Source organism: Oryzias melastigma, linkage group LG16, assembly GCF_002922805.2.
Source record: "Oryzias melastigma strain HK-1 linkage group LG16, ASM292280v2, whole genome shotgun sequence".
NCBI lineage: Eukaryota > Metazoa > Chordata > Actinopteri > Beloniformes > Adrianichthyidae > Oryzias > Oryzias melastigma.
In genome coordinates, this window is record NC_050527.1 from 8,764,616 (window position 1) to 8,792,542 (window position 27,927).

Sequence of the window (27,927 nt, forward strand, 5' to 3'; positions counted from 1 at the left end):
TACTTTGTAGTGACAAGATCAGTGAAAACATATATGGTCCTATTGACGCAAAATCAAAGCACAGAATATCTATATAACAAAGTTGGAACCAGAGATTTTAGAGATGGGTTTTAAAGTGGAGGTTATTAGCTTGAAAACTAAATCATGACTGAGAACTGGTTTGTGCAAAGAAGACAGTGTCAGTACCTACACAGCAAATCAACAACTAAAAATATATATCTGTGTAAGTGAACAATCATGAATGGGGTGCAACTTTGTTAAAGCTACAGAACAAAAAAACCTTCATGCAAGATCCCAAAATTTGTCAGATTGTGAAGATCATGGCCAATCAAGTATATTTTATATTAAGAAATTAACAATAAATATATGGAAGAATAAACTAACAAATAAATAGGCAAACACAACAACAACAAATACAGGATTAGAATCATTCAAATTAGAATTATGGAATAAACTATATAGATGATATTCAACAAAAATGAAAAACAAAAAACTTTGGAATGGTTATGAGCACATTTCTGATAATAAATAAATAAAATGAAAAAATGAATTAAAAAAAAAGAAAAAAGGTGAGCTGACAACCAAAGTCCCCAAGAAACTTTTTTAAAAAAGCACCAATTCCCACAGAAGTGCATCATATTTGCTCCGTCGTCCGGTTCGCAGTGCGTCAGTGCAGCAGAGAGGGCGGAAAGTGTCTTACTTTTAATGAAGTGCCCATCTGCAGCAGTTATTTATTCTCTCTAAGACAATAATCCAGAGGTAAGTATTTCATTTTAAACAACGGAGGTAAAAAAAATAATAAAATAAAATAGACCTTAATTATATAACTAAAAAGTTTTCATCAGAAGATGCTGCACAGAATCCTAAAAATTACATTAAAAAAAGTTACCTTAAATTTTAGATGTAATTTATTAGTATTACTAACATTATTTACTAATTTCAAGTTGTTTATGACAGTGCCTTCTATTATTGGAGCTGAAAAAAAAAAAAAAAATACGTATCAGTTAGCATCCCGTGTTAAACTCATTTGTTTTCGATTTTTTTAAGCTAGCTCGTAACTTCCGGTATGTCAAAAATGATGTTTTGAAGTATGAACGGTATTTTGGCGATTAAAAAAAGGGCTTATATCTAATTATTATTACTCCAGTTTGCAGATATGTACTGTTTTAAAAGGCTTTTACATAAATTGATAAATTAAACGTGTAAACATATTAGTTACAGCAATAGGCAATATTTAGCATGTAATTCAATAATTAAACAAATCAAGTTTAATCAGATTGGTAATTTTTTTTTTTTGTGATATTGTATGTTTATTTGTTATCTTTTTCAATTCTATCTATATAGCCCAATATCACAAAAAACTGTCCTCATTTGGCTTCATGTCTTTTCTGTAGATTAAACTTTATTATATCACCAAACTAAAGGAAAATATGAGAATTCCAGTTTTTGTTTACTGTGTTTATTGATTTGTCCTTAAGAAATAAATGGCAGGATCTCTGGAGGAGCAGAGAGGAAGAGGAGGAATCATTTTTGGAGGCCCTGGTTTGAATGAAGAGGAAGAAGAGGAGGAAGAATCCTCTTTAGTGAGCGCAGATGGACTCTTCAGTTAAATGGCTGATAATTAAAATAGAAATTTTGACTCTTTTCTTGATTATTTGCAGGTTTTGCTGAGCGTTCTGGTACAACATGGTCAGGTTGGCCTTTGCTTCTATGATAGTGGGGACTCCTCTTTACATTACATGGTAGACACTCCTGACAACTATGATCTCCACCTGCTGGCCAGAGGTAAACCGCAGCAGCAGACGTGTACAGTGGGAGTCCCGTTACCCTCATCATATAAACACATTGTGTTTTGTGTTTAGTCATTCAGGAGATTAATCCCCATGTTATCATCACGAGTGCAAAGATGGAGCACTGCATGACTCGCTTCCTGCAGCAACTCGGTGAGCAAAGAGGAAGAATGTTTTGGACGTGTTTTGTTTAGACGTGGAACAAGCTGTTTTTGGGTCAAGGGAGTCGACTGAGATTAGGCATGTTTGACACTGTAGTCAGTTGTGATAAGGGGGAAGATAGTACAGCTTTAATAGGACACTATTTATTATGCAGAACACATGTGATTTATTCACATGAAATAAACATTTTCTTTAACAAATCTTTTGGATTTTCAGCCTCCAGTCCTCAATACAAGCCAGAGGTAGTGACTTATCCTTATGTGGATTTTGGTAATTCCCACCCACAGCATCCATCTCCTTGACACCTGTCATGCAGCTTTATTTCCATAGCAAATACTTTTTTTGTTTTTTACCACATGCATAACTGTTCATCCTTTTGATTACTGCAGGTTTGGAGGTTGGTAAGCAGAGACTCCTCTCTGCTCATCTGCCTCTACTGCCCGCCTCCGTCACAGAAAGAGACAGAATGTCCTACCTCTCTTCCTGCATCACCTTCGATTCGCCTCTGATGGTGAGCAATGTGTGGAGAAACCCTCTGATTTTTAACTACCCTGTGAAAAGAAGAAACATGTTGGTGTCCAGGATTTTTTATTGAATTTGTGCGTATGTGTGCACTTGTTGGTTAGCTCAGGGCAGTGGGCGCTCTGCTAAAATGTCTGGACAGGAGGAGAGTGGGAGTGGAGCTGGAAGACAGCAGTGTTGGAGTTCCGATCCTACAATTCCATGCCTACACACTGTAAGGCAGAGTCGAGAAAACTTACTTTTTGCAATTAGGCCTTTCCTAAAGTGTTTTTAATCAATTATTTCAAGCTTTTACTGCTATTGTTGGCATGCAATTATGGCTTTTTTAAATATCTGTTTCTAAAATTATCTGCCACATATTTACCCAAAAACAAACTTCAAACATTTTTATGAATGAAAATGCTCACACTGTGAAGCTGTTGTTTCTTTTCAATGCAGCAAAGGTGGAGTATATATTGACAGTGACACCTACAGGTACGTCTTTGGATCTTCTTATCAGTTGGGGTGTGCACTAAAGAATATTTTTAATTTAGTGAGTGAGAAACTAAAACTTCTTAAGAGATAAACTCATTAAAAAATATATTTTAGCCAGGAACATTGTGTCGTCAGACAAAAACAAACTCAAAAAAGAAATATGCAGTATAGTACTTACACACAAAGGTAATCAAATAGACTCTCTTAGCACAGACTTTATGGGATTTGAAAAAGAAAAACATCTCTTTTCAACATGATTTATGCAGCAGACTCACAGCCCGGGCACAACGACAGATCTTCGACTCAAGAAATTGTTATCTCATGTGACATTGTTCTGCAACAATGAACAATGGGGGAAGTTACATCTGATGGTTCAAGGTTTTCCCAAAATTGGTCATTTGATCATCTGCCAAACACATTTGACGGCTAACTTGAAATACACTGAATCACACTGGTTGACTAATTAGATCTTCATCAGATTTGCAAAGTGTAACAATCTGACAATAAAATTGAAGATTCTTGCCATCTGTCACTTGGACTTCAAAAATGTTTAATTTTAAGTAAATAAATACAATAAAGCAACATAACTTCCTATTATTTTTGGGTTTTTTTATGTTTTTATACACTATAAGGGTATCTTGATTCATATACATGTAAGAATTGGATAGTAGAAGTGTCTATCTGTCACAGTGTCCTCCAAATCTTCAAGTCAGATCTGCACCCGTCAGTGTACAAGCTACACTCAGGTGAAAAGGAAGGACTGAGCCTCTACGGTATGCAGCTCTGGTGATTCTCACACTACTGTAAATGTTGTTTTTACTTGAAACTGTTGCTTTTTCATCTCAGGGATTCTGAATCGATGCAGATGCAAGTTTGGTACCAAGCTGCTAAAGTGAGAAAAACCTCCAGCTCCACCAAGATGTCCCCTCAGATGTTTGAACAGTTTTTAGTTAAAGCTGCTGAGTTTCTTTTTAATATCTCCTTATCATTTCCTTTTTCATTTACTTAACTTTCTGTTGATTGTTTATAAAAGATAGGAATAGTATTGCTACAGAAGTTCACCACATGCGTGTGGTATCTTTGTTTTCTGGCAGGCAGTGGTTCCTGCGGCCAACACAGGACCTGGCAGTGTTGTGCAGGAGACAGGAAGTGATTCGTTTTTTCACGTCGCCTCAGAACTCGGATGTCCTGAGCACGCTGCAGAGCCTTTTGCGCAACATCAGAAACATACCAGTAACACATTTAGTCTCAGACACCTTTGGAACATGAATAAAATGTCCTGTTTGATCTAGTGTGCATTCATGTTTGCTTGTTTGTGGGTTAGAGTCTCCTGCGCCGCATGTCTTTGGCGAACACCAGAGTGACAGACTGGCAGAGTCTTTACAAGGTTGGAAGTTCAGGGAGGTTGTTACCTAATGTACCGTTGTAGGTGCTGGCTTCTATTTGTCTTTGTGTTTGTCAGACTGTGTATAGTGTGGTGTGTGTCAGAGACTCGGTGCGACATCTACCTCAATCCATCGGGCTGTTTCATGACATCAGCAGAGGGTTTTCTGACGATCTCAGCTACATCACCACCCTCATTGGCCGAGTTGTACGTTTTGTTTTTAGCATCTCTCCGTTTGCTGAAATCTTTTCTTGTTTGAGTAGAGGATCTTTGATGTTGCAGGTGGATTTTGAAGCCACCGTGCAGGAGAACCGCTTCACAGTCAAGCCCAATGTGGATCCTGCAATAGATGAGAGTAAAGGAAGTCTCCACCGTTTTTTTAGAACCTCTGTGTGACCTTGTTGAGCTGAACCCTTTCTGTTCTCCTGTCAGAGAAGAGGAGGATGGCGGGATTGTCTGACTTCTTGACAGACGTTGCCCGAAGAGAACTTGAACATCTGGATCCTCGAGTTCCATCGTGCTGTGTCATTTACATCCCTTTGGTCAGATCACTACCTTTTTCTCATGCACTGAAGTCATAATTCAGAAAGTGAAAGTTTCAGGATCAGAGTATATTTATCTTTACAGATTGGATTTCTGCTCTCTTTGCCCCGGCTGCCAAGCATGGTGGAGAAGGAGGACTTCGAGATGGAAGGTCTTGACTTTATGGTGTGTTAATAGTCCTGTGGGAGTTTGTGCAGTTCTCTGAAAACCAGAGAATATTGATTTAATATCTCATCTGTTAGTTTCTCTCAGAGGATCGAGTGCACTACCGCAGCCAGAGAACCCGGGAGCTCGACGAGCTTCTTGGAGACATGCACTGTGACATCAGAGGTGCTTTTCATTTTCACAGGAACAAAAAAAAAGATATTTCTGTTGGTTTAATTTAAGTTGTTTGGGTCTCACAGATATGGAAACAGCAGTGATGACACAGCTGCAGAATGCAGTCCTAGAGAGGAGTCCTTCTCTTTATCGGGTGGGTTGATGGCTCTCTGTATGTTCATGTTTAAGACGTGATTCATGACACGATCTTGACACAGGAAGTTTTTCAGCTTTTGACGAATGACTTGATTACGGATATTATGTAAAAGGACAGAGTGAGTGAAGGTCACCTGCTGTTATATTTTACACATCAGCTAAATATATTTTCAGCTGTATAAATGTTTCACACGTTTCTTTATTTTACATGTTATTACACCAAATGTAGCAACGTTTTTGCTTCACGTTTTCTATCCCTGCATTTGCACCCAAAATTAAATATTCAGTCGTGATCTCCATCTGTAATTTGTTCAGAATGAGGGTTTTTTTTAAGCAGGGAAGCAGTTGGGTTATGCATTTTTAACCACAGCGGTGCCTCGAGTAATGAGAGGAATTTACTGTATGTACACAATGTGCAGGTTCTGGATCTTATTGCTGAGCTGGACTGCCTGATGGCTATGAGCAGTGCCTCCCAGGAGTACAGTTACACTTCCCCCAAGCTGGCCAGCCACACAAAAATAACAATCACACAGGGCAGGTATGGCCAGGAACACTCACATTTGGTATAAATAATTAAGATGGAGTCAAACTTGCTCATAATCCAAACATTTTCTTTGCCTGCAGACATCCACTACTGGAGCTCTGCTCTCCTGTCTTTGTGGCAAATTCCTTTCAGAGCTTTGATACAGAAGGAAGAGTCAAGATCATCACCGGTCCAAATTCTTCAGGCAAAAGTATCTACCTCAAGCAGGTGAGCATCTTTATTATTATTTTTTTTTCACTGGTTATGATCAGCTTCATAAGCAGCTTAAAATTTGTGCATTTGTGTTATTTATTTAATACTGAAGCTACACCACCAGTGAGAATTCACAGTCTAAATTTCTTTGATGATTAACCTTCATAGTGTGCTTTTGATAGCGTCCATTGAGTTAAATAGTAATTCCAATGTTTTCCTTCTCCATAAATGTTCTATAGCTGCAGGTTTGTAGGTCAGCGATCGAGTGCAGCGTGACCTGCCTTTGTTTTTGTTTTTGTAAGGTGGGTCTGATTGTGTTCATGGCCCTGATCGGCTCCGACGTGCCGGCCAAGGAGGCAGAAATCGGTTTGGTGGACGGCATCTTCACCCGCATGCAGAGCAGAGAGTCAGTGTCTGTGGGCCTCAGCACCTTCATGATCGACCTCAACCAGGTTCCTCACAGATGTTAATGTGTCATTTGTGTTTGCTGCACAGAAAGAAATACAAATAGTGTTTCTGGCTTCCAGCTCTGTTCCAACTGTTAAGAGGTTCTATAAAGCGCTGGTTGTTCTTCTCACCGCCTCGTGTGAACAATAAAAGAACAAAGTAGTGAACAATAGTCTGTTTCTCCAGATGGCCCAGGCTCTGAACAGCAGTACCGGCAACTCATTATTACTAATTGATGAATTCGGAAAAGGAACCAACTCGGTAAGAAGTTTCAAGCTGTCATGTGATTTAGACGCCTGTCTATGAATATTAAAAAGAGACTGAATGTCTTTAACTTGAAACTAACACTCAGATCAATCCAAAATGAATTAATACCAACTGTTAACTCCTGCAGATGCTACAATATGAAGAGTTTCAAGATGAGAATTCACTCATTACTCCTTATCCCCTAATAGACTATCCAGTGTGAGACTATCGATATTGACGCAATTTGGACACATGCTCACTACTTTTTTTTTTAATTAAAATGCCTAATTCAAATGATAATAAATATGAACATTTTACAAAGACTTTTTATAAATCCACTGTGTTTTGATGAAAAAAGCTTTTTAAAAAAGGGAATTTATAGACATTTTTTCAAATGACTAATCCTTGAAACGCAACGCATTGTAGTCTATAGTCGCTATTCTACGTTTTTCGCAGAGAATTCTGGGAAATTTCCAGGACACGATTTTTGAAATTGTAGTTTCGGACATCCCGACAAAATGACAAACGCTCTATATAGTGTGGACAAAACGTCATTGTTATGACTGTTTTTGAATAAAAGAGCTGATTTTACCTGTTTCTTTTTGGGAGCTACAGAAAAGTCTCAATAATTACATTTATAGCGTCTTTTAAAAAAGTGCCCTAAAGTACAGACCTGGAAGTAATATAAACACATTACAAACCTTTAAAGTATTCACAGATGTCTGCGGATGTTGTTTATTTGATAGAATGTCGTCAAGATCAATAGTTCAATCTCCAACCACAAGAAGGTAGAATTTTAACATGATTTCTTGGCACTTTTCTACCAAACTATGACAAAAATCTTCTTGGTTCGCATATGTAGTTGTCAGAAATCCAGGAAGTCCTGTACGTGTGTGCATTCTTTTCAAAATAAAATCTATAGCTAATGCTATTGAATTCAGTCTCTTTTCATGCTAAAGCTAAAATGAATTAATTATAGTAGCTGCTCAGTCACAAATTTTCTTAGTTTGCAGGTATAAAAACAGAATTGAGTGTTGCTGGGAAAAGGATGCTGCTTCTCCTCAGGTGGACGGTCTGTCTTTGCTGGCTGCTTCAATCTGTCACTGGCTGAGGAAGGCTCCTGTGGATGTTCCTCACATCTTGCTGTCTACCAACTTCCACAGTCTGCTGCAGCTGGGCCTGCTGCCAGCGAACAGAATGTTGTCTTTTCAGGTCAGAAACTCATAAAATAACACTATTTACCTTGTGATGTTGGTAATGATTCCATCAAACCTCAGAGAAGTGGCCTGCATGTTTGTTAGACCCTGGAGACAGCCGTAGATGGAGATGAGTTGGTGTTTTTGTACCAGCTGAAGGAAGGAATCTGCCAGTCGAGCTACGCTGCCAATATCGCATCACTGGCAGGACTACCAGCTTCTCTCGTACACAGAGCAGTGGAGGTAAACACTCACAAACCTACACTGAGGACAGCTCACAGTCTTCTCAGCGCAACCGACTGTTGTTTTTGCCTCACGTAAGGTCTCAGAACATTACAGAACAGGAAAGCCCATCAAACGGACTCAAAGAGCTTCTTCTGACGAGCAGGAACAAAGGTTTGTTTAACTTATTAAATTGCTTTATGTGTGTGTGTTAAAGTGAAACTTAAACATAAGTTATGCCGACAGGTGCACGGCTATGGTGGAGAAGTTCCTGAGCCTTGACCTGGATAACAAAGATTTGGACCTGCAGAGGTTTATGAAAGATGAACTCCTGCCCTCTGCTGGAGAGCCACAGAACTCCAGCTGATCTCATCGACTGTTATTTTGTTCATAAATGTTTCAGGTAAAGAGCAACAAAAAATACATGATTTCTGTTGGAATGAGAAAAACATTTTATGTTCTACATAAAAGTTGAGGTTAAAAATAACACTTTTATATACATTGTGTAGAAGTTTTCACACAATTTGACTTGAAAAATGAAATAATAAACATATTTTTGCTTCGAATATCTAGTTTCTCCAGATTGATTATTAATAAGTACAAAAATGAAGTACATTTTGGAGGTTTGGGCATTCTTTCTGTAAAAACAAACTAATGAACTAAAATCAGGTGGATAGAACAGTGAGATACTGTGAGATCAAAGCAGTGAGATACAAGAGTGTGTATGTAGGAAGTTGGTGTGCGGAGTTGCAGTAAGGCGTGTCGCAGCAGTGTTTGGTCATGGCGAAGATGGTTCCGTTAGGGAAGAGCTCCACTGTGGTCTCCACATCACACTCCTCTGCCTTCACGCAGCCCAGAGTCTTTATGTCCAGAGCATCAACTGAGGAGAGAAAACCCATATTCAGCATTTCCTATCCACGAATGAGAAAAAAAGCAGAGACGTTGCTGCTCATGTTAACCTGCTTTCCCGCGGCCTGTGTAGCACAGCTCCCCGCGGCTGCAGTTGGTTTCCGTGGTGTAACAGGCATCCCAGAAGCCCAGGTCACAGCGGAAACACTCCAGATGCTCTTCGTCTTCTTCTGATCCCTCGGATTCCACGAGTTGCTCTGGCTGCTCCTCTTCTACTCCTAAAATACAAAGAATTTTCACATAACTTTAAAAAAATACCATGATTATAGCAACAAAAGGTCAATACACATGTATAAAAAAGCACAAGATTGACTTTTACTTGGTGCCATTATTAAATATGTTAAGAAGGGAATGAGATGGATCTGAAAATGTATTTTTTTCTTCAAAACCTTTTAATTACTGTGAAATTAAGGTTGTTTGAATAGGAAAATATAGTTATTGGGATGGACTGCTTTTCCTTAGCTAACCTCTCTTGTACTTAATCATCTCCTGGTCACTCATCTGGTGCCAGAGTGTAACGGTTGTGCCTCTTTATGGCAAGCCAAAGGGGTCAAAAATCACCAAGAAAAGTAAAAACGCCGTATTGGATATGAAAAACGCCTCTTTTAACCCACGTTTTAAAAGTAGCACATAAATTACAGCGTCTTGTGTAGTCCAAAAACTGTCCATCCAAAGCACAATTTTTCTAGCGTGTTCAAAGCACTGTTTTTCTGTGACACATACAGGCGTTGAAGATGCCATTGTACTTGAATAGGCTGTGGCCTTAGCAGCCTTTTCTCCAGTGGCGGACTTAGTAAACAATAGCATGAGGCTTTCTGCAGCGGTTCTATTAAGCATTTGTTTAAAATCTTTACCTCCTAGGGTAAAATGTTGAATAACTTCTTACACTTTTAGACAGCAAGAATCCAAATGTTTAAATAAGTAACTAAAAAGTAACAATACTGAATACACTTATTTTGTGAACATTATTTTTAGTTAGAAAAAACATTGAATATATTGAATGGGCTCATTTATGACCTACTCGCTTTTTAGTCGGAACAAACAAAGTTTTCTGTCTGTTCTTTCATTTGTCAGGTTTTACTAAAGAATGCAAAAAACGTAAAGACCCACTCAGATAAAAAAATAGTGTTTTTAACATATTCCTGTTGCACTTATCTCATGATAGAAGACATATTTAAAGAAAACAACACATATTTTTTCATTTTGGCTAAAACAACATAATTATAATTAAAACAGCACTGGGAACAGTTTGAAAATAAATCAAAAGATGATCGAACAATAATGGGCATAGAAATGATTTTAAGTGTTCATTCATTCACCTTGATTAATGGTAAGTCCGCCCCTGCTTGTCTCCTGTGCTTACCTGGATTTCTGACGTGACTTATCACCTGTTGAGCTCTCTTTTCTTCCTTGGATTTAGCTGACAGACTTATGTTGGACTCAAATTCTGCATTTCAACCTCCTTTATCTTTGCCATCAAACGCCAGATGTCAAGGATTACCGTAACTCCCCCTTTCCCTTATGGTCAGGAGGATGCGGAGGACTCCTCTAAACTCCTGTTTCATTTAGTTATTCTGCTGAGCCATTAAATCTCTTTAATCTCTTAGCGGAGTCTCTTGAGGTTCTGCCATACTCCTCACATTATCCAGTGTTCACATCTTTATTTCTGCCTAGTTTTACATCTCACTGCTATGATTTGAAAACCAGATTCAGGAGGAGAGACGTACAGGGAGGGACGCTACAGCCAGCTGCTTCAAGACCAGAATAAAACCTCGAAGAAAAATGATCAATCCTTGTATTTCAATAAATATTTCATTACGACCTCAAGAATTTGTGTCGACTTGAATAAAAACAGCCCTAACACACATTCTTTACTCACAGAAGAAAAAGATAATAAGCATGAGTTCATATCATGAATATTAACAAAAAGAATCAAAGAAGTGGGAAAGGTTTGAAGGCATTTCTGTGATGTAATCGCCTCCACAACATAAGAGGATTTCAGAATTTGTACCCAGCATTGCAGCACATTCTGTTTAGCACCGAAAATGATGCTGCGGCAGTCTGTTGCCTTCATCGGGGAAAGCTGCATGTTCAAAGGAGGAATTCAGATTATTTGTCACCTCCAGAAATGTTTTCAGGAAAACATTTTAGAAGTGAGACAAACTAAGTAATAGCTGGTTGAAAGTTAGAATGAAACAGAAGATCAAACACAGCTAGAGCTTAAATCTGGAGGTGTGGTTGTCTCTAAGTCTCGGGCTTGTCAGATGTGTTTCACTGAGATTCAAAATCCTTATCCCGTTTGATCTTGTTAGTGCTACCTCGGTTGAATCAGGGAAACTGGCTGGGAGAGGACCAACTTCATATTGTTATCATCTTAAATAAGGTTATTTTTTCAGTGCAGTAGTTCTATTTTTAGTTCTTTTTTGATTAAACCTGCAATATTTTTGTAAAACCTTCTTACAACCAAGAGTCCAGGCTAAAGTAGGTCTTAAAATGTATTTTTCGCTTTATTTTGTATGAATTTTTGAGTTGCAAAAACAATAATTTGAGGCTATTTTCTGCCATTTGAGCGAAAATAGAAAAAAAAAGCTTTGGTTCCCCAATTTTTGAGTCACTATTAGCATCTATATAAACAAAGATTTAATAAAATCATTAAAACAAGCTAAAATAAGTGCTGTTTCAACATTGTTAATATTAGAAACTGTTCTAGTTTCGCCTGATAGTAATAGATTACTCAAGGATTTAAATTACAGAATATGTTTTATACATAAATGTATCATTTATGACAGTTTTAAGCTTGAACACATGATGAATAACATTTAAGAGTGGATTTTCCCCCAAAATAAAGCATATTTTGGAATTTCTGGTTAGGAATGAAGTAAAAAAGTACACAGAGAACTCATCCTACCTTGTGTGAGTGTGAGCATCACCATGGCAAACACACAGATTATTATTCCCTTCATTTTGAGTGGGATTCCTCTTCCATGGAGTTCACCATGAGGACTGCTGGTGCAACCGGAAGCTCATTGTAAAATTGGATTAGCTAGTATTAAAGCCTGGTATTTATTCAGCTCCAGTAATAACTGGTGGAAGTGGGACCATCAAGCTGGATTCAGAGAATCATTTGGGACATAAATAGACGGATTTGAGGATCTTTATGCTGTCTCAAACACCATTAAAGTTCATTTGATTTGTAGGCACTTTGGATAAAAGACATGGAACTTGAAATGGTACAAGCTGTTTCTCTTTTTAGCTTAAATATGCGCTGCTTTTTGGAGCAATAAGCATTTTTCTGACTTTCAAACTGAGTTACAGTTAAAAAAAAGAAAGAAAATCCCAGCTTGTTTGGCTCTCTCTGAAGCAGCAGAGGAATTGTTTGAGCCCTGAGTCAGCGAAGGTTTAAGCAGCTTAACGTCTTCCTGTTCGTCTGCTCAGATATGTATCATTGCTCAGTCCACACGCTGCTGTGTGAGAGGAGAGGCTTCAGTCTCATTCTCTGCACTGCTGACTTATGTAACTCCGCTGCACAACACACATCTGCATGAAAAAGAAGACTTTTTGAATTCTGGTGCTGCAGCAGATCGAGGCTGCCTGCATGTGCGGACTTCTGGTCAGTCCAGAGTCAGACTCTGGAGGATTAATAAATAATCACTAGTTGCTGTCTAAGACTTCCAAGACTACGAGGATGGAGAGCGCTGCTTTTGCCAAAGATGCTGCGAAAAACCCAAGACTCGAATGTCTCATCCCTGCTACTGAAATATACATCCCAGCATCATGAGACGGCGTGCACAACCTCCTCCCCCTCCGCTGACTTGAGTGTGAGAGGCAGATGGGAGCTGTTTTTAGGGAGATGCAGATTTTGGTCTCAAACCGTCATCTGGAAAGGAGGGTCCAAACAACCAGGCAGCCCTGGAGCACCTATAAAACCCCCTCAAACGGATCCGCTGTGTAATTAAACTGCAGGGAAAAAAAGCTGGTGATGATTACAATAAAATCCAACAGGCTTTCTCCCTCCTCACATGTCCTCATTTTGGTTGTTTACTTGTACCTGTTACTCTAGATTTTTTTTAACCATTTCCAGCTTTTTGAGGAGGAATGAAGATTGGATAATGAACGGATGGATGGATGAGGTTTTCTCCATTTAACTTATTCATGGGAGTAAAAATCTAACAGTCACAGCAGAACTTGTGGACAAAAGTGTTGCTCAAACTCTTCAGGATCCCACACTGGAGGAATGGGAGAGCAGCTGACTGTTCAAATCCAAGCGAAATTTTGGATGAAAATAAATAAAACCAGCTGGTATTTTTAGCATGGCTGTAGGTGTCGAGTGAGAGGAGTGTGACCTTCTGCGCGTCTCTTGTTTACACCGAAAACACTTGCTTCTGCTGATGAAGAGGAGGTTACAACCATGCAGGGATGAGACCTAACCGGACTGCGAGGTGTGACCTCCCGTGTGATGAATAGACGACCTCTGTGAGGAGGAGAGATTTTTCAGCACACCTCCTCACTTCCAAACGCGACTTGTTTTAGGGGAGGGGGTTTTGAAGGGATGGGTGGGTTCAAAGACGACGAGGCATCAAAGCGCCAATCTTTCAAATGCGGGTGAGTCAGGGAGCGAAGTAGGACAAAAACACTCTTCACAGCCACTGACTCAGAGCAGCTCTTCAATTCAAAGGCACTGAAACATTCTGACAAATCTGTTTATTGAGGAGTGCATAGTCTTTTGCGTGTATGCACAAGGAACTTTCAACGTCTCGTCATGCATATTTCAGGAGGACGGTGGGGTTTGGTGTTAGAGAGTCTCAGAAGAGCCTGTCCGTTTGTTGTTTTCTCTCAATTTGCAGGAGTCTGAGAAGCTGGAGATGGAAAGGCAGGGGGAGGGAGGCTGAGAAGTGGGCTCCTGGTGGTGCAGAACACGGGTCAGCACAATTGATTTTCCCTGGTTCTCCTGTTTTCTGTCCACCTCCTCTGTGTGTGTGGCTGCCGCCTCTGTAGGAGGTGGCGAGGGTCTCTGGGAGTGCAGCAAAGCCAGAGGAAAGAGGGAGCTCTGGCTGGAGAGGGGGAGTATGTGGGCCGGAGTGGCCCAGGATGCCTCCTCTTCCTCCGTGCACTCCTCCTGATGGGTGAAGCTCAGCTGCTCCCAGGAGTCTCCCACTCTCAGATTCTCCAGGTCATCGCACGTCTCCAGTTTGCGGATCTCCAGATCCCGGTTCTCGTACAGCAACGTGGCAGCACAGATGACGATGAAGATGCCAACTCCCATGACGAAGGGGCCCACTATTTTCATCTTCTCAGCGTGGGTGACGCCACGTCCGCCCACGGCCTTCGGAGGGGCCGAGACGTAACCGGCCACGGCCACGCTCAACCCCACCAGCACGACCAGCACACCCAGCAGGAGCCACACACCTGGAGCAGAGCCCAGGCGCAGCTTGGTTTGGTAGGCGTCGCTGTGTCTCAGGAAGGAGTGGCATCCTGGGAGGCAGAGGGATGCAGACTGGGAGGAGGAGGCAGGGCTGCAGGCCGGACTGGCAGCTGTCATCCTCTGGCTTCAGGCTGGAACACAGACACCAATGTCAGGTTTTGCACAGTGGATGCAGCAAGCAGGGTGTTGACTCTGCAATGCACTCAAACAGGAAATAGCAGCTTTAATAAGACATGTGGTTGAGTTAATGAGATTCCAACCCCCTCCTGCAGTTCTCTCCAAGGAGCAGCGCGCTCCTCACCGAACCCCAACTTCAGAACCCCTCACTAGTGACTGACCCACATCACTTCTCAGGCTCACTGCAGTCAGAAGACTTGAGTCATAGCTGCAGCGATGCAAACTAACGGGAGAATTCCCCTTTGAAGTTACGCGTTCGCCTTGATGCGCACGCTTCAGTCCATTTAGTCCGAAAAGACTGTTGCTCAGGACTAAAAAAATAGTTTTTGCCTCCAGACAGCAAAAGAAAACACACTTGCCTTGTTTTGGACGCAAATCCGAAGCAGAAAGTGCCTCGCGGGCATCATCAAAAACCACAATCTCCACTTCCATCCACCGTTAATCCACACTTTCCTTCGAATCTGCCGCACCTGGGATGAAGATCCGCTCTTCCTCCTCACTTTCCTGTGCGAGTCACGGAGCAGCGCAACAGCACAGCCAGAAAAATGCCCTTTTTTCTCCCTGTGTGTGTGCGTGTGGTGGATAAGTAAAAAGTGGTGCAGCGCAGCGCCGCTCTGTGCAGCCTGATCTCCAGCGTGAGCGTGCGTAAGCGCGCGCGCGCCTGTGTGGAAAAGGGGGACCGTGGGAATCTCGGGCCAATCCCACAGAAACATGCATCCTCTGCAAGTGTTGCAGCAGAATTTCTGGATAATGCAGGACTTCAGCCAAAAAGAAATAAATAAATGTGAAGACATCATCCAGTTAAGGACATTTATTTAACTCTCAAGGGAGAAATCTGCTGCTGACCCTCAGTGGCCCTCATGGGTTTCCACCCCCTGAATGTCTATTTCAGGGAGTGCCATTTTTAAGACAACCTGTCTTGATTTCAAAACCTTTATTTGGGAATGAGCCCCCACACAGGCACAAAAACTGTCACAAAAACTCACTTTGAGACAGAACATTTCCATATCGGGACTGCTTTTATTTTAAAGTCTGAGCTTTGCTGTCAGAGGCACAGCATCAACTATATTTTTAAAGCTGTTTGGACTAAAATCAGAGATATTTGTTTTTTTCACTTGAAGAAAGCGATTTAGGCTTTTATTTTAGTTATGAAAGTGATCACAGCTGTCAAATCTGGAACAAACTTTAAGGTGTACACCACAAAAGTGGGTTTGGAGTTTCAGTTTGGTGCAATCAAAAAATAAAAAAGTGACATGCATAATGCAAGAAAATGTACTAAACATTTATTTATTTAAATCAACAAAAAACAAAGCAGGAAATAAATGTTACATTTTTGTACCTGCCATCCAAAGCTTTGAAAAGTCTGGATCAAATTAAATAAAGTGGAAGGGAATGTTGTTGGAATGCATGGGAAACACATCACCGAATCAGTCATAGCAGCAGTGTTTTGGTGCGTCATCATCTGACAGAACGATTCTGTCAAAATAAAACGCCCTTGTGTTTCAGCGATGTTGCCTCACTCCTCATCCTTCAGGGGAGCATAAATAAATGTAAAAAGATGCAGAAAAATGTAGGGCAGGTTTGGTCAAACATGTGTAACCAACACAAGAGTTTGCAGTTTGAGACCAAATGAGGACAGCAGGCGGTGTGTGTGCATCTCATTTATTTCCACCCATTCACACTCTCCAGACATCCACTACTGCCTCGGAGCTAGAGCGTACCGTTACCCTTTCATTTACGATACATAAATAAAAGCTGTTTGCATATAAACCATCGCTGGTGTACACATGCCGACTCGCTGAGGTACACGCGTATTTACACAAGGAGACTGACGTTCTGTTGTTCTATTTTCCTCTAAAAATCAGTTAATTGTATTTCCTGTATGGAAAGATTTGAAGCCGTTGCATAAACAAGCAAGAGTAAACTGGCTCCTTTTTGCTTTATACTATGTACAGTTTATAAACGTCAGAGGTTATGTTAGCAAAAAAGAAAAAAAAACAACTTTTAGTTGTTGACATTCTTAAGTTTTGGGTCATCACCCGACTCCTTTCCCCAAAAAGATACAAAACGTAATAAATAATGACAAAAGACGGGTAGCTCGTCGACTTGTTCTAACCGTTCTNNNNTTAAAAAAAAAAAAAAAAAAATTTCAAGCTAGTAAACCAACACAGAATGGAATCACATCCCATCCTCAGTTCTTCAACACACTAATATTGTCAATACACACAAACGCACTTCAGAACAGCCTCGCCGAATCCCCGATTTAGTAAACCAAACACTGATTTTTTCTTTTTTGAGCTTACAAATCAGGAAAACGGCGTACCCACATAATGCGTCTTCTGTGGGTTTCACATTTAAAAACCTGCCCCCCCCTCCCGATTGTATTTTGCAGCTTTTTCAAAAGACTCTCTTCCACCAAGTAAACAACAACACAAATATATTTGTTCCACCTGCTCCGAACTCCACGCAGGATTTCATCAGTTAAATCCAGAAATGCAACTAAACAAAAATCTCATTTATATTGTACAATATTAGGAAGGTGCTTGCTTTTCTTTTTTTTATACATAAAATAAAAACACATTATGTAATAGAAACACAACAAAAGTTAGGGGAACCCTGGGGGTGTCGGGGAAAATTGACGTCGGTGTCGATGGGGGACAAAAAGGACGCTTTTGAGATGATTTGGCTTCCTGCTCTCTTGGTCGTCAAAGCCGTCAAACTCCTTCTGGCGGATTTTTAGGATAAGGCCAAAACGGAGTGAAGAAAATGAAAGGGATGAGACAAAAAAAGGAGCGACTCCTCGTAGAGCTAGGCCTCACTCTTCGTCTGCGTTCTTCAGCATGAGGATGGAGTTGTAGATCTTCAGGGCGGGCCCCAGCTTGATTGATAGGATCTTGACGATGTCTGCTTGTGTGAGGAGCAGAAAGGCCTCGCCATCTATTTGCTGAGGAGAAATGACAAGGCATTTTTAACTTTTTCTTTATACCGTTTTTTTTTTATCTTTAACCAATCCATTTACATTAATCTTTTAATTTTAAATTTTATGAATATTTTATTTTCAAAACAAGACAATATTTGTAGAGAAAATTAAAAACCCAAACTACATATTTTTTTTCTCCTTGCTCTTTACAAAGTAGCAACCATTGACTGTATAAAAGAACTGGACCCCTTCAAAATGACTCATTACTAATATTATCTGGCTCCATCATGTGAAGAAAAATGGCGACTGAATTGGCTTAATTTCATTCAAGCCAGAGGTTTGTATGACATCACACTCACTCTGTCCAGTTCTCTTGTACAGTCAATGGTGGCGAAACTTTTACGTTCAGTAACAATTTCTAAGCCTTTTTTCAACTTCTATCCTATTTTAAAAATGATTAGTGTTCATCCGTCCATCCATCTATCTTCTGCTCATCCAGGACCGGGTCGCGGGGTCAGGATCTAAACAAAGATGCCCAGACTTCCCTCTCCCCGGCCAATTCCTCCAGCACCTCTGGGGGGACCCCAAGGCGTTCCCAGGCCAGCCAAGAGACGTAGTCTCTCCAGCGTGTCCTGGGTCTTCTCCGGGGTCTCCGCTCAGTGAGACATGCCCGGAACACCTCCCTAGGGAGGCATCGAGGAGCCATAGTCTCTCCAGCGTGTCCTGGGTCTTCTCCGGGGTCTACGCTCAGTGAGACATGCCCGGAACACATCCCTAGGGAGGCATCCAGGAGCCATCTGGACCAGATCCCCGAGCCACCTCTACTGGTTCCTCTGATATGGAGGAGCAGCGGCTCTACTCCAAGCTCTCTCCGGGTGACCGAACTTCTAAGGGAGCATCCAGCCATCCTCCGGAGGAAGCTCATTTCAGCTGCTTGTATTCGGGACCTCGTTCTTTCCCTCACAACCCAGAGCTCATGACCATAGTTTAGTATTGGAGCAAAGATCAACTGGTAAATTGAGACCTTTGCTTTCTGGCTCAGCTCTATCCTCACCACAACAGACCGGTACAGTGACCGCATGAGGGCGGACGCCGAGACCCCAAGATACTTAAGCTCCTCCACCTGAAGTAGGAGCACTGATTAGTGTTATTTTGCATAATTTGCAACATCATACAGGAGGAGCCATGCTTGAATTCAGCTGAGATGAGAAACAGACCAGCTGTGCAGGCGTTGACAAAAGCAGTTGCTCCCTCTTTTTGAGCTAAAATAATCAGATCCTATTTCAGTCCTACAACCGGAACTGTCGGGGATTCACTCTTAATGTAAAATTGTGCTGGAAATGTTTGTAATTCATATGACACAACAGTTAGTAGAGTCACTAATAGTATCAGGTACAGCAATGCCACTGGATGTACATAGACATTGGGCCAATGAAGTCCAAAAAAATGAAAGTGTATTTTCTACCAAAGCCCTGTTTCTAATTGACAATCAGAACATTCTTTGTTTCATTATGAGATGAAGTCTCAGATATTTTACACTAGCTGCTCATAAAGCTGGGCACAAAATTAACAGTTTTACTTGTATATGAGTTTGATGACAAATGAAAGAAGTTTCTAGTGTTTAACAGCATCTTTAACTGTACATGTTGGTGTGATTCTTTGAGAGCTAACCTCTGTTTTAAAGGTCGTAGCGTGTTCTTTGCATCCTGGGAGTCCTTTGACAAAAGTGGCCACCTGATGATTAAAGAGATAAAAGTTATAATAATAACAGAGATGACTCCGTGTATCAATGAAAGTTCATCTTTTCATCACATTGCCTTCCAAGTTTTTGCTAAAACTTGATGTTAACTCGATCGACAGAGACAAAGCAGTGAATTGAATAAACTAAATCTGCTTTTTAAGAACGAGTGGTGTTTGTGTTGCTCAAACGTGAGGAGCACGTCTGCTTTTCAGGTCAGTCTGACCTCCTCTGCGCTCCACGTGGCTACTCTCTTGGCGGTGAGTCCCAGGACCTCAGGCAGCAGCTGGCAGTGCTTGTCCCAGCAGAGAGCAACCCGGTGTGGAGGAGAAGCAGAGATGCCGGGAGAGAACACAGACTCGTGGAGGGCCTGCTGGAGGGACATTTCTTCTGGAGAAGCTGAGAAGAAAAAGATTAAAATCAGAGAAATGTAGTAGTCACACCTGAATCTGTTTGTTTCATAGTTCTCTCACTCACATTTACCGTCACTGAGTTCCTCCTTGACATAGTGCATTTTCAAGTATTTAGGAACAGGGGCCATCCTGGAGAAAACAAACACACACTATATGAGTTTTTGGTATTTAAAGTGAGAACAAAACTTCATCCCTTTATAAACACCGTTTAGGCCTCGTTCCATTCTGACTTTGCTCACTGGCTCCCCCTACTGGCTCCGGCTGGTTATTACAACCTGATTGATCAGCTTCCCCCACCACTGGTTTCCTAGCAACACAAATATTCATCTTTAAAGGTGAAAACTCCTACATATAACTGCATATTAAAGAGAGATTTTAAAGATTGTTTGTGGGCTGAGTGTTTAGAAAGCCAACCTGCTCTGGGAGTCCACAGCTCCTTCAGGCTGCTCTGCTGGGGAGTTGATTGGTGTGGAGCTGTTGGCGGGGGGATCTGGGCGTCGGCCACGTGGATGAAGCACGCTGAGGGTGAGGGGTCGCTCGCCACTGAGGCGATCTGGCAGCAAACCGTCCTTGTTCAGGTTGATCTCAGAGTACGGGCAGCTCACCTGGCTGTACAGAGGTGCAAACAAAAAGACCCCTTAGAGCCAAATGTATCCATTTTGACAGCTGAAATTTAAAAAAATCTGCACCGAAACAGGAAGAAAAATCAGTTGTTTTCACCTTGGCTCCCACAAATTTACACACAGTAGCAACACATTTAGAATGCCAGCCACCCACACAAATACAGATGACATTTGAGACCAAGCGCAGAGTTTTATGTCTGGTTTTGGCCGTTTTTTTCTTTTATCAAATCAAGAAAAAGCAAAAAATTAAATGTGAATTTTGCAAGATTAAAAAAAAATCAATAAAAGCATTTTCCTCCCTAAAGAGAATATATATTTTTAATTATATTTTTTAAGCATTTAATTACAGCAAAATAAAACATACCACAACTGAAAATAAACATGCTGTAATCTCAGAAATAATGCAGCTGAGTCCATTTAAAACATGAATACTGAATAAGAGTTATCTAAGAAACTAACGTGTAGTGGGTCCCGTAGCGTGGTCCCCTGATGTGTCCGACGCCATTGCATCCTGGAGTGGGACATCCCTGTCCCTGGACGGTCAATACATCACTGGGTCCTGAAATCCAAACACAATAGCGTAGCAACATCTGTCGTCAAACATCTGGCTGGGCAGAAGAGCTCAAAATACACAGGTGATGTGTGGAAGAGTCAAAGTTTTACCATTAGGATACTGTAGTGGATGTCCAGTTTTCTGACACCACCCGACAGGGTGCAGGTCCGGGCAGTCGGTCTCCACCCAATAGTCGTACTCTGAACTCCAGCCATCAAAATGGATCTGTGTGGGAGAGGGATAAGGACATGGGGGGGTCATTTGAGTTCACTTGGAGCATTGGAGTTCAGTGCAAACATTTGTAGACGGAGACACATCATGTACTTTGAGTCTGTGGTCCTCGGTGTCCACGATCGTGGCGACTCGAATGAGCATAGGGTTCCTCTTATCAACAGCCTCCACTTTCATTCCCATCTGGAAACCATGCGGATGTCGCTGTAAACACAATCAAAAACGGGAACAACTCAACAAAAGAATAACCCAACAGGCACAAAAAGAACCAGCTGCCCTGGAAATATGGAAATAGCTAAAATCGTGATGTTCAACATGAACGGACAACTGTACTGTGTAACCTCTATGAAATTTTCATTGGCTTTAAAAATAGCAAACCTGTTACTGCAGCAGAAACAAAAGCAGGCACTGGGATTTGCATTTCATACCAGCAAAGACAATACGGGTCTTTTTTTGGTGGGATGCTGAGAACACTTATTAGCATGGCTAATCCTCTGAGGCAGGGCATTTTAAGAAGGAAACACTGCTGCGTTCATGTAAGCAATCAAAAGAACATGTTACTGAAATTCCCAGTGAAACAGCCCACCCATGACTTCTTATGAAACTATTCATAGTTTAAACAAAACAAACACCAGCCGCTTGGCTTTTGTTGGTCTTCCTCTACATTTTAACTGCATGATTACACAGACGAAATTGAAAATATTCAAAGTGAATCCGTTTGATTAATTAAGCTGATATTCATAATACCCAGCTCCACATGCAGCATATGAAATATTTGTGCTACAGTTCTCTCATACCGGTTTGAAGGCTCGTGCTGGAGCGGCCTGCGTCCCCGTCTCCTCCAGGTATTTCTCCCATGAAAAACTCTTGTCGTCTTTGTGTCGTAAAGGAATGAAATGAAGACAAATGAGTGCAATAAACACACATTTGGTCATTCAGAAACAGAAGCACCTCAAGCAAATATGTTAGAGATTTTGTTTTATTGCATTCCATCAAACACCTTACTAAAATGGTAAATAAATGAAAGATACAGTTGTTCAACTTCTATAAAATAGTTATTTCTGAACATTTTATAACTGATTCCTTAATGCATTTCACCTACTTTTGACATTAATTGTTGTAAGATGTTGGAATAGGAAGTCAACAAGTTTATCCAAGAAGAATTTTTCAAAATATATTCAGAGTAGAGGGTAAAAATGTAGTCAAATTGACTTTTATTTTGAAGGGGTTGCATTCTCCAAGAATTCCCAACAGAAATGAGAAAGTCTCTTGGAGAAGAGATGAAATGTCCTCAATAAAACATAACAAGTCCAGATAACTACTTTAATGGAGTCGACCTAAATGAATGAGAATCTACACACAGGTCAATAAATAATCCAATCAAATAAACCTGCCTCATGAACTTAGAATATATGTGTTGCCTAGTAAGACATTGCTTGTTCAGTCGGATCATGTTGGTAATCATACAAGTTTCTATTAGATTCATAGCAAACATTAATTAAAAAAAAACTTTTTACTGAAGATTGTTAGAAATATTTGTGGAAAACCTGTTGAGCACCACTAATATTATTAAGAATGTATTCCTAAAAAAGTAACAAATATTTCTTCTTTTTTCTGGGTTATTCTGATGTTTTTTTAGTACATTTTAAGGTGACCAAGTTTTTCAAAGATGCAACTATTATTTACTTATTCTAATTAATTTGGGATTGAAGTATAAATACAGAGGACAAAAGTTTAGGATTTGAATTAGAGATGGGGAAAATAAAACAAAAAAATAGATACTGAAATATTTAATGAAATAAGGAGGAATTAAATCAATTTATGAATTTTCCTTGAAAGACATTTTTTGATATTTGAATCCATAAGAACCCATAGTGACATCAGTTTAATAGAAAAACATCTGAAATGTTTTCTTTGGTCAACTTGCTTTGATATTTCACATAATTTTATTTTTAAGGGAAAATGGGTCTGTGTCTTTATGGGTTAAATAAAAAAAAATTAAGTTTAAAAAGAACATTTTTCTGTGACAATTTCATAAATAAAAGCTCCACATTTTTTTTGCCTAAAACAACGGCTCATATAAAAATGTGTTTTCATGATTGTAAAATTGTGGTTTTAGAATAAAAATATGACAGATTAATTTTTAATCAAATTATACGTTCAAATTGAATCGATTTAGTGATTTGTAAGTAATCACTGTATCACATTGGCTCAATAAGATCAACTAGTTGACCTTTAGTTAAAGTTTTTTTATAACAACTACTGACTCCCCACATGTATCTCGATCAGTGTCTTACCATTTGGAGTGGTCAAAGTTACTCCAACCTCTTCACAGTAACCAACAGGATGGATGTAAGGACTGCTAGCATCACACCTGAACAACATCAAGAAGAAAGTTCAATTCAGGAGCACAGGAAACGTATTCATGAGTATGAAAAAATACATACATATAATGATGACATTAGTATGCAAGTGCATTTCCTCACTAGTTTAGGTACAAACCATTTAAATACAGGGCAATAACAGATTTAAGTGGGGAAAACTGGGTAATATGCTTAAATAAAAGGATGTTATAACATTACCAATAATCATGTGTATCATCCCAGTCATCAAAATGAATCAGCAGACGGTTGTCGACAACAGCAGCAATTGTTGCGACACAGATGGACTGAGGGTTCCTCCGGTTAGCTGCTTCTAACTTCATTCCTGCTCTAAACCCAGATGGAGTCACAGACTATAACAACAAGAGATAAGAAAATCAACAATTATGTAGACTTTTAGCTATGACATCACCATATCTGCTGCTGAATGAACAGTTCTTTTTAACTCACGGTGTTAAGGCTTTTGAAAAGATGTTTTGGAGCCAGCTGGCCCCTGCAGTTTTTCACATACATGCTCCAGTTAAACTCGCCTTCTTTACAACCTGGAAGAAAAAGTCCAGTCAGCAAATATCATTATTTCCCAAATCATTCCTTTCAAAGCTCACAGTTTTCTCGGAACACAGATAAGAATGGTTAAATAACAGACGGCAGGGCTACCTTTGGGCAACAATAACTTGTGTCCGTTCTTTTCACACCAACCCGCTGGTTTCATGTCCCACGAGTCGGCGTTGGCCCAGAAGTCGTGGCATTCTGGGTATCCGTCGAAGTGCAGTCTGACTCTGTAACCTTGGATCTGAAGGAAAACGCATGGATGTTCACCACAAAAACTATGAACTCCTGCCACAAATAAACGCAGCAGATTTTTCACCTCTGCAACAGTGAGAACGCAGAACAAAGACGGATGCGATGGGTCGAGGCCCTCCAGCTTCATGCCGACCTTAAAACTGTTCCTACTTTGAGGAAAGGATTGATGCTGCAAGACAAAATGACAAAAAAGTAGTTAAAATAGATTAAAAATAGACATGCTGCAATGAAAAGTATAAAATGATAAAGAGTACTTCTTTGAAGAGCTTCACAGGTGCAGCAGTAGCTCTCTCCTCTTCCAGGTAAGCAGGCCAGCTCCATGCACGCTTCTTATTGGGTGGGGTAGACACTGAGGGTTTTACAAATGTTCATTTATCATACTTATACATACACTCAAAAAGTTTTAAAATATTTACTTTTAATCTTCAGATCAAACAGAACACTATATAAAAAGATTGCAAAGAGCAAGTTGAGAGAGGTGTTTCTAATGTGGCATTTTGACAAACAGATCTCAAATACATCAGTAAACTGTCAAATTTAAGAGGTTTTGCCTGTTTTTCTTTAACAACAGCCATTTTGAGTTGTTTCAAATTAAATTATAGTAAGAAAAGAGGAAACCACAACTATGTATGACAATGCAAAAATAAATTATAAAAATAAATTTCAGTTAAAAGCTAAAAATGTAATGATTGAACAATATTTACATGTTTTTTTATATGAATACCAGCAACTTCACATACCGAGCTTTGCAATTTTGGCTCCCCTTCTACTTTTAGTAGTCTTAGCCTTTTCCTGTGAGAAAGATAATAAAAACATTTGAACTTCAAAAAATCTGGACATTTCTTACGACAAAGATAAATTACAAACTTAAAAATAAAACTGTATTTTTCTCACCTCCGGTTCCTCTTGGTTGTCCTCTTCTTCATCACCAGAATCCATGTAGATTTTCCTCTTTTTGCGCACACGTTTGCCTAGTCCCTCTACTGCAGGGTTCTCCCGTTCCTGGGCAGGAGATGACCTTCAAAGGGAGAAAGTTAGTCTCCCTATCAACCAATCAAACCCATTTAAAAGAAGATGCATGAGCTACATAACAGTGTGTTTTCACCTGCCACTGGAAGGCTGGGCACACGCAGAGCTGCAGAATTTGCCCTGAAAGAGGGCAGCTCCAGAAACACGACTGCCACAGGCCCTGCACCTCAGCAGCTCTCCTTTAGCTCCTGTTTCTGCATTGGAACCAGCTTCTGGACTGGGACCCACCTCCACATTGGGAGCCTCCATGCTGGGACCCTCCTCTAAAGACACAAAAAGATGCCCCACAAGCTTAAAAAAAACAGACGAAACAAAAGGAGAATACAACATCCAGTAATCACTATAGAAAAAACGACGCTAATTCTACGGTTCTTTACAAAAATGTTTGACACAAGCTGTTAAACCTTTAGTTTGAGTTGATCCTGCTTTACTCTGATTGGCTGGAGCTGCAGCTGAGGCCGTCTGTGATTGGGCCTCTGGTGGAGGGGTGGGAGTGTGAGACGGCGCAGGGTCCAAGGTTTCACTGTTAGACACTGCCTCCTGCCCTTTGACCTCCAGATCTGTGACAATCTCAAGAGTCCCAAACTCTGTCATGCGGAACTAAAGCATGAAGGGAAAAAAACAAACAGAAAAAATGAATGAAATGAATGAATATAATGCCAATTTTCTAGATTACTTTGCATTTTGATTATTTCAAACAATGAAACACCTAAAATGTTGGCAATCGTGCAAAAAAGACCAGAATAAACAAAAAAACGGAACTATATACCCTTATATCGCTGCCTGGCAGAGTGGCTATTCCATCTTTCCAGTCGAGAGCTCCCATCATGTCAAACTCAGCTCCCTGAGAGGGTCCATCACTGGGGGGAGTGTCAGTCATCCCCACTCCACTGATATGACCAACCTGTTACAAGAAATGATAAAAGAAAAAAAATGTACAATGGAGGCTGTATAAGCAGAACTGATTAACAGAATTGAGCTTAAACGTGTTATTGTCCGTGTTTTTGCTTTAACTCGTCAAAAGCACCAAACGCAGCTCCTCTGCTCTTGTAAACAGCCTTACCCAACATCACCGATAGATGGCGACGGCGAGCCGGCTCGCCGGGTACACCATGCACTTCGATTTCAGACAAAAACAGTCAATAATAATACAGTTTTACCGGCAAACTAACAGGCAAATACGCGCACAAACGACCTCGTCGGGGCAAACCGTGATCAAGATCATTGACAAGCCCGACGAAAAATGTCTCAACTTTAAATTAACCACACAAGTTCATCTTTTCCTCGTTTTAACAGTATCTCTTAAAGATGACTGTTTCCCGGGTTACGAGCAAGAAAGACGGAGATTTTGTCATCCGTTTCACAGAAAACATTGTTTTCTGCACTTGCTAGCCAAACTTAAAAACGTTTCAAGAAGTCTGTTATTCTGCAAAAACGTTTTAGTCTTGACGCATGTTCAACACTGAATTAAGGTGATATTTTTGGTTGGCACCGCCGCCATAACCACGGTTAAAGTGAACAACAATCCCGGCTAAAGGATGTTGGTGAAGTTTGACTTCACGCCGGAAACCCCAGTTTTATCCCAGCCATAAATAAAAGTGTATGTAAGAGCGCCCATGATTAGCATTCGTCTTATACAAAATGGCGGAGCATTGGAAGAGGCCACCAACACGTTCAAACTATGTTAATTACTCAAGTTACCGGTTTAAACAAATATCACAAAGCTGCCGTGCGTCAAATAAATGCAGACGTTTTCGGTGTAATTCCCGAGAGGGTGTTTTTATTCACTCTGCTCATTTTTCTTCACTTTCCCCTTGTCACGGAATGTCAACCCAGCTTGCTACGGCAGCTAGTGCTTAAGCTAACAGTTAAGCTAGCCCCCTCCTCCCTTCAGATGAACGGGTAACTGCTACACTGCTAGCCCTAGCATTGTGACTAGATGCAGCCAGCTAAGGACGATCTGTAATAAATAAGTTTCCCACTTAATAACACCAGGAAAACGCCTTTGCGACACCCAGATCTCCCACAAAATAATAAAAGCACACAAACAATAAGATCGCGCCGCTGTTACAAGCTTTAACATTGTTGCTTGATTTATTTCTTCAATAGAAACTTGAAAAAAAAAACGATTTATTCTCGCCGTTTTAAATCAGAGTGGAAAAAACGCAAACTAATGTTATACATCAAACTGGACTCCGGCTTTTAAAAAATAAATCAGTTCGCGTCAATAAATTATATTTAAGGCCCGCAATGTTTTGAAAATTGTGGAACTCACCTCGTTTCTGTTTTAACTCTTATTTAGAGCTGGATAGAGTGATGCGCATGCGTGCAAGATGCGCTGCCTGACAAGTTTGGGTCTCGGAAAAGTTCAATTTACTTTTAGTGGTCTGTAGCAGACGTGCGCGCCCAAAACCCAGTTCGGTACCAGTTTAATAATACTCCCGACAGGACAGGGGGGGGTTCCTCTTCCCCCTTTCCCACCCCGAACAGTCTATAAAGAGTGCCCTCTTCATAGAGAACTAGGAGTATCA

At 40.5% G+C, this 27,927-nt stretch overlaps 4 protein-coding genes across 12 annotated transcripts; 1 reads left to right on the forward strand and 3 right to left on the reverse strand.

The window, feature by feature from the left end:
- The first annotated feature begins 276 nt into the window (after positions 1 to 276).
- msh5 (mutS homolog 5) lies at positions 277 to 8,762 on the forward strand. 4 transcript variants are annotated; one of them, XM_024266850.2, is made up of 26 exons: positions 280 to 759; positions 1,479 to 1,583; positions 1,662 to 1,785; positions 1,863 to 1,943; positions 2,169 to 2,222; positions 2,342 to 2,463; positions 2,579 to 2,688; positions 2,913 to 2,948; positions 3,639 to 3,721; positions 3,795 to 3,840; positions 4,043 to 4,181; positions 4,273 to 4,335; positions 4,411 to 4,539; positions 4,615 to 4,687; positions 4,765 to 4,874; positions 4,960 to 5,040; positions 5,118 to 5,205; positions 5,280 to 5,347; positions 5,769 to 5,887; positions 5,974 to 6,100; positions 6,388 to 6,537; positions 6,719 to 6,793; positions 7,844 to 7,990; positions 8,080 to 8,217; positions 8,297 to 8,370; positions 8,443 to 8,762. In XM_024266850.2, the coding sequence occupies exons 2-26, from the start codon at positions 1,485 to 1,487 to the stop codon at positions 8,561 to 8,563; spliced, it is 2,457 nt and encodes an 818-aa protein (XP_024122618.1). In that variant the 5' UTR covers positions 280 to 759; positions 1,479 to 1,484; the 3' UTR covers positions 8,564 to 8,762. The 4 variants fall into 4 exon arrangements, 1 of the variants encoding a protein (XP_024122618.1); XR_002918689.2 differs by lacking the exon at positions 8,443 to 8,762 and having other exon boundaries at positions 278 to 759; positions 8,061 to 8,217; XR_004949286.1 differs by lacking the exons at positions 8,297 to 8,370; positions 8,443 to 8,762 and having other exon boundaries at positions 277 to 759; positions 7,785 to 7,990.
- On the reverse strand, positions 8,711 to 13,647 carry LOC112143108 (protein Bouncer). Of its 2 annotated transcripts, none has more exons than XM_024266853.2 (3): positions 12,014 to 13,647; positions 9,156 to 9,323; positions 8,711 to 9,076 (listed from the first exon to the last, which is right to left on the reverse strand). In XM_024266853.2, the coding sequence occupies exons 1-3, from the start codon at positions 12,066 to 12,068 to the stop codon at positions 8,862 to 8,864; spliced, it is 438 nt and encodes a 145-aa protein (XP_024122621.1). In that variant the 5' UTR covers positions 12,069 to 13,647; the 3' UTR covers positions 8,711 to 8,861. The 2 variants fall into 2 exon arrangements, with proteins under 2 accessions (XP_024122621.1, XP_024122620.1); XM_024266852.2 differs by having other exon boundaries at positions 8,721 to 9,076; positions 13,449 to 13,647.
- Positions 13,648 to 13,791: 144 nt separating this feature from the next.
- LOC112143107 lies at positions 13,792 to 15,604 on the reverse strand. Its single transcript, XM_024266851.2, has 2 exons — positions 15,064 to 15,604; positions 13,792 to 14,658 (listed from the first exon to the last, which is right to left on the reverse strand). The coding sequence occupies exon 2, from the start codon at positions 14,642 to 14,644 to the stop codon at positions 13,898 to 13,900; it is 747 nt and encodes a 248-aa protein (XP_024122619.1). The 5' UTR covers positions 14,645 to 14,658; positions 15,064 to 15,604; the 3' UTR covers positions 13,792 to 13,897.
- A 1,520-nt stretch (positions 15,605 to 17,124) lies between these two features.
- On the reverse strand, positions 17,125 to 27,809 carry l3mbtl1b (L3MBTL histone methyl-lysine binding protein 1b). Of its 5 annotated transcripts, none has more exons than XM_024268282.2 (22): positions 27,672 to 27,809; positions 26,166 to 26,300; positions 25,801 to 25,996; positions 25,473 to 25,659; positions 25,262 to 25,385; positions 25,108 to 25,159; positions 24,622 to 24,716; positions 24,432 to 24,536; positions 24,221 to 24,356; positions 24,014 to 24,105; positions 23,765 to 23,916; positions 23,480 to 23,556; positions 21,980 to 22,056; positions 21,276 to 21,386; positions 21,062 to 21,176; positions 20,858 to 20,957; positions 20,190 to 20,384; positions 19,981 to 20,082; positions 19,846 to 19,904; positions 19,589 to 19,761; positions 19,296 to 19,358; positions 17,125 to 17,648 (listed from the first exon to the last, which is right to left on the reverse strand). In XM_024268282.2, exons 2-22 carry the CDS (start codon positions 26,274 to 26,276, stop codon positions 17,520 to 17,522), a joined length of 2,451 nt encoding a protein of 816 aa, XP_024124050.1. In that variant the 5' UTR covers positions 26,277 to 26,300; positions 27,672 to 27,809; the 3' UTR covers positions 17,125 to 17,519. The 5 variants fall into 5 exon arrangements, with proteins under 5 accessions (XP_024124050.1, XP_024124053.1, XP_024124047.1 ...); XM_024268285.2 differs by having other exon boundaries at positions 19,840 to 19,904; positions 25,828 to 25,996; positions 27,672 to 27,807; XM_024268279.2 differs by having other exon boundaries at positions 19,840 to 19,904; positions 27,672 to 27,806.
- Between the last annotated feature and the right edge of the window lie 118 nt (positions 27,810 to 27,927).